This window comes from Antennarius striatus, chromosome 8 (genome assembly GCF_040054535.1).
Source record: "Antennarius striatus isolate MH-2024 chromosome 8, ASM4005453v1, whole genome shotgun sequence".
Lineage (NCBI taxonomy): Eukaryota > Metazoa > Chordata > Actinopteri > Lophiiformes > Antennariidae > Antennarius > Antennarius striatus.
Window position 1 is genome coordinate 23624917 of NC_090783.1, and position 6000 is coordinate 23630916.

The window sequence follows — 6000 nt, forward strand, 5'->3', positions numbered from 1 at the left end:
AGTGTCAGTTCTTCAACTTAGGTTCCGTCAATCGTGCCGTGTGTTTTTAACCCCTCAACCAGGGGTACGTGGACTTTTATGGTCCTTTCTAACTGTGTTTATTATCATACTCTGTAGAGGTGATGTGGCGCAACACCAATCACGACTGTGTTAGTGTGTGTGTGTGTGTGTGTGTGTGTGTGTGTGTGTGTGTGTGTGTGTGTGTGTGTGTGTGAGTGTGTGTGTCTGTGTGTGTGTCTGTGTGTGTGTGTGTGTGTGTGATAGTTGTTGGAAAGCAGAGTATGGGGCATCACAAGTCTCCTGTGACAATATGTTTACGGCAGTCGAGTCAGCGAAGAGTTGATAGACTATAACCTCAATAATAAAATAAGCCTCACATGCGCACAGAAATACATCATGTGTATAAATGTTTAATAAAGTTTTGAATAATTGATTTGTCTTCATTATTTGTCCTGTCGTGTCCTGCAGTCCTCGCCATTCACCCCTCCCTCTGTCTTGCTCTCGTTAATCCTGCTTTTTGTTGGTCTTTCCCTCAGGATGCTGCTGCTTCAGTGAAGCCCTTATAATTGGAAAACAAGAGACCCACCGACATTCAGTATGGACCTGCTCCATCCTGGAATTTTCTACAATCCTTAGCTTTCTGGTAAGTAACAACTTTTGTTGTTGTTGTTGTTGTTGGTATGTTTCAAACATAAAAGTAGACTTTTGTGTACCCTCCAGTCTTTTAAAAGCAGTTGATCTGTCTTTGTATGTCTCTAGGTGTCTATGAGTCTCTCTCTCTCTTTCTGTCTGTCTCATTGTCTGTTTGTCTAGATGGATGAACACTGAGCAATTCTTCAGCAGAAGATTCAAATAGTTCATTACTTCCCTTTCTCTGTGAATCACCCAGAATGTGTCCTCTAGTCTATAATTTGAATGTCTACAGTGTTGTCTGCACATTGTCTGGTTTTGTACAGAAACCAGCTCTAGTTTGGTTCCATGTTGATCAGTGTGGTCTGTGAGAAACCCATGAAGCATTTAGTGTTCGTAGTATTCTTTCACTGATACCTCTTGTACTTTTTGCCTCCTTGTGTTGTTCAGATCTGCAGCTGCCTCTCCTGAACCCTGACCTGTGTCTGGAGCAATCTATGACTGACCTCTTGTCAGGTACAACATGCGTGAAACAAGACTTCCATTTTGACTTTCATCATGCTGAGAACTTTCATCCTTAGAGTGCAGTTGCCAGTGTTCTTTTAAATCAACACAGACATGGAAAAGATGGCAGTGGGATCCTATATTTTTGTTTTTGTCAACAGTTCTTATAACCAATGACAGTATTTTTGGAACTATAAGGCGCACCTAAAAGCCTTTAATTTTCGCAAAAACCAGCAGCGCGCCTTATAATGCAGTTTTCCTTATATATGAAAACAGTTTTAAAATAGGCCATTCGCTTAAGGTGCGCCTTATAGTGCAGAAAATACTGTATGTGTTAACCCTTCACTACCATGCCTGTGGTTTTCATGAAACATGTAGGCTAAACATTTATTTTTTTTGCAAACATTTTTCAAACAGGACTAAGACGTGTGTGTTTCACGTACTATTTTCAGGTCCAATTTTGGTACATCTGCAAGTATTTACAGCACCAAAGCTGTGTGGGAAATATTCTCAAAATAATATTTACACTGATACGAAAAAATATGAAATGTAATGTAGCAACTGCTTGGGTTCTTTATTTTTCACAATGGAATTAGTGGTGGATATCAGATCTCTGGAGTAATTAATTGCATTTCAATGGTAGGATAAACCAAACCGTATTACAGCATTTGATCCCAATTCAGTTTCTCATTCATACTATTTAAATCACACTGGATATTTAACATGCTTGGATAAATTTCCCTTCACCTTTAATCATTTTAAATTTACACAGTTGTTCTGTGAGCAAAAAATGAAACAAGACAGAGGTCAAACCACACTCCTCTATAATGTGCAGATATTTTTGCTTGACAAGCATCACATTATTGCTTGGTCTATAAAATCAGATATTCAACAATGAATATTAAGCGCTGTGTAATTAGTTGCATGATTTTTGTGTATGTTTCCAGCCCAGTTTCTCATCCCATTTGATACCATAGCAATATTTCATTTGTGCTCAGTTGAAGTCAGGTTGTTGGAGAAGTGTTTTTGTTTCTAAGCTTACCTTGATGGGCTATTTTGAAAGTATTTCGTTTGATATTGGTATATTTTTAAATCTCAAATCCTAAATCAAATTGGGCCCACTTACACTTACACTGTTTATTGCTGCTGAAAGAATATTTCACCTGATTAACAGGCATTAAAGTAAGTTACAATTACAGTATCTAATTCTTTTCGTCTCTTCCAGGTGATCCGTCTGTAGCCATGATGATGGCAGTAGATTTGACCAATCACAACGGCCCTGCTCCCTCACCTCCCACCTCACTCAGCCTCTGCTCCTCACACAACCAGCGACTCAGCAGTGACGTCATCAAACAGGGCTCTGCCACACCTCCCAAATGTCGCAAAAAGTACGCATTTACTAGCATCCAGTCAGCCATGGGCCTCGGAGAAGTGGCTCCATCATCATCATCACCATCACCATCATCACCATCCTCCCCTGCATCACAGTCGTTAACTCCCAGCAATCCCAAAATAGCCAAGAATGGAGTCAATCAGCTTCGTAAAGCAGGTCAGGATCATAACAAAAACACCACCGGCTCTGACCCGACGGACCTAAAATGCGGCTCAGGAATAACAGCAGATGGCATCAACGTCAATACAGCTGAGGAGCACGACAGTCACACTCTCACCAATAATGACCGAGAAGATGACGCCACTAAGCAGAATGTCGAACTGCTCCCAGACTCTAAGGACGCTGCAGAGACGGAGCAGAAGCCTGACTCAGACGCCGACTGTATCAATAACATGACTTTGGACCTCAAACAGAACGGTAACACAACAGATCTCGGATTTGACTTCAATAATGAGACGGAGGAGAGTGATGACATCAGCATTCTGTCTGAGAAGGAAATACTATCAAAGATGAAGATCGAAGAAGATGGAGACGAGCTCGTAGTGGAGGAGCAGGAGAACGAGGAGAAAAAGCCTTTACTGTTGATAAAAAGTGAGACTCAGGTGAAGAACCGTAAAGTTTCTCCAGGCACAGAGTTCTTTTCTGACCATTCCCAGCTCTTTAAGTTAGTCAAGGACTCTCCAGTGCCTCCTCCTCCCTCCCCACCCAGGCTAACCAGCCCTGAGGACATGCCCCTGCTCTCTGTGGCCTCCTGCTCCTCCTCCTCCTCCTCCTCTTCCCCAGAGACAAAGAAGGACAGACGGACAGGCGCAAAAACTGACTGTGCTTTGAACCGCATCCAGAATCTGAACCCCAGCGATGAAGAGCTGAGTTGGACCACGCTGTCCCAGGAGAGCAACTCCCCAGATGAGACAGGTATACGTTCACAACACACACAGCAAAACGTTTATTCCAGTAAATCTTAGCAGCCACTGTCTTTTTTTTTTTTTTTAATCTGAGTGTGTCAACTTTGTTTTCCCATGTGCTGTGTAATGCTTTATGCTGATGACATGTTTCCATTTATAGTGAATAAATATGTGCGCCATATGCTGAACTCCAGGCATTCCTGGAACAAGATAACAAACCATTCAGAAAATATCCCAGAATCCCTTTGAGACCAAAAGTGCCCTCGTAATCCCAATGCGTGGTCACGGGTGGCCTCTTTGTTCTAGACATGAAACTTTAAGATGTTTTTTTTCTCTACTTTTACTCTTTGTTTTCAGTTTTCTTTTTCAGACATTGGAACCATTTGTATTCTATTGATATCACGTACTCTCAAACAAATACACACACTGTTTACTTGTAGCAGGACCATGGCTTGGATCATTAGCCTTTTTTGATGAAATATGCAGACTATCTGAGATTATTGTTGGTTTTATTTATTGTTGAATTTGTTTGTGTCATTGCCAAGATGGAAAAACTGTCCATATCCTGATAGTTATAAAGTCTAGTATGTATTATGATTTCCTATAATTTCCTGTTATATATAATGTCAGGAACAAGGCCAGACAGAACTCTTTAAACCCAATGTGTTTTTTTCTAATTTAATAGTACAAAATGTGAATATATACCAGCCTGCTAGATGTCTTTTCACTCCACTCAAAAGAGTATCAGCTCTCTTTACATTTTACTGAGTTTGTGTATGGATTGATCTCCTCTCAAAGGTGTTTGCTTAGTTAATTTTTAGAATTTATAGGATATTTTTTTAAAGCCTGTCTGAGTAGGAGCGCTGCTTAGATTTAGTAAAGACATTCATCTGTCCTGCTTTATAGTAGATTTTCAGACATGGAGGAGCTAAACTTCCTCAAGCATAGGCTTGTTGCCAGTCTTTTAAATTTCCAAGTTTTCATCTCAGAACTGTTTTACCCAGTAGGACGAAGCCCTTTTCCAATACATTTGGAACAAACATATTTGCCAGTTCTAACTTGACACTCTATTTTCCAATAACACATAAAGAAATAATATTTTTCTGTCTACATTCTATCTTGACTGTATATTTAATCTTTGGTCAGAGGTTAGACCATAATTTGTAGTATTAGTAACGTAAAGTAGAGGGACAAAAGTACTAAATTTTGACAGATTCATCACATAAACCCATCAAATGAACATGTAAATACTTGTGATTGATCTGGGAAATTTTACCAATTATTTTTCCTGAAGTTTTACTGAATTTATTCTAACCCTAACTACAGTATGATCAAGCAGACATCCCATAAGGTTTAACTACAAATTTCCTCTTTCCATCTGGAAGTTTAGAAATAGCTGAAGTTCTGTTTACAGATTGAGGGCAGCAGAGCGTTAACTATTTGATTTGATTCAGAGTTTGGTTTTCAAAATAATAAAATGGTTTTATTTAATGCTTTTATATAAAAAACAGTTTTGACCATTTGTCCAATTTTATGCTTCACGTCTTCTTTAGGGGACTAAGGACGTCAGTGAATGGTTACTTTGAGGAAAAGAAAAGTAGGGTTTTGTATTCAGTCCACTGAGAATTTATTCAGGCTCAAAACCAAATTTTACACTATTGAATCAAGAGAAGAGCATTTAGGTCTAATTTTTAACAACTGATGTATTGATAAATATTTTTAACCCATAAATTCATTGGGAAGACTAAAAACATTGACATCCACGCCACTCTCACACAGTCAAAACTACTAACCACAGAGAGTGGTAAACTTTGGAAGCCCTTTATTCACTTTGCCATCATTATGCACAAATATTGATCTTTCATTAAGTGAACCTTTAAAACTGTCTGACTAGTGCATTTTTGTAAAATATATGGAACTCATCCCTCACCTCTGAAGCAGTAGCCTTGACCTCTGACCTGAGCTGGGCTGTAAACCCTACCCTCAGCCTGAGAGGGACGCAGCGCTGTGAGCTGTTGATCATCTGTGTATTTCATCTCATTGTGACTAGCAGCAGCTCATCCTGCTAAGAATATAGAATAGAATAATATAGAATAATGTGTCATTTTGTCTTCTTGCTTGTCTAGGTCCAAAACGGCAGTCCAAAGTGATGAACTCCTCTTGAGATAGCCTTAAATATGGTGTTGATCAATGTGTCCATGTATGGGACAAGAATCAATATTACTGATCAGTGTTTGCGTCTGTGGTGCAGACATATGGTCCTCCGAGGGTTTGCTGATGCGTCAATAATCAGCATGCCTGCATCACTCTTGTTGAATTTACTGTTGTCTGACGTGGTTGGTCCACGTTGATCCGTGGGCCTTTTTTGTAGATCTCACTCGCTCATGTCAGCAAATCCATGTTGTTTTCCCAGGTGTGTGTCTGATTTCTCTGTGGATTTTGTGGGTTTGGAGGGATAGTATGAAGCAGCTTTCACACACAGGAATCAAAACACACACTCACACACATATGCTGAGTCAAGGGAGAGGCCTTTTAAATTGGTTCTTTGCATTCTCACACAGCAGCATG

At 39.8% G+C, this 6000-nt stretch overlaps 1 protein-coding gene across 6 annotated transcripts in view; it reads left to right on the forward strand.

Moving 5' to 3' along the window:
- apbb2b (amyloid beta (A4) precursor protein-binding, family B, member 2b) overlaps positions 1–6000 on the forward strand; it is a 41275-nt gene that overhangs the window by 12906 nt on the left and 22369 nt on the right. For all 6 annotated transcript variants that reach the window (XM_068320902.1, XM_068320905.1, XM_068320906.1 and 3 more), the window contains exons 2-4: positions 537–643; positions 1081–1146; positions 2360–3442. In XM_068320902.1, the coding sequence (XP_068177003.1) occupies positions 1128–1146; positions 2360–3442 (1102 nt within the window). In that variant the 5' untranslated portion in view covers positions 537–643; positions 1081–1127. The remainder of the gene's footprint in view (positions 1–536; positions 644–1080; positions 1147–2359; positions 3443–6000) is intronic.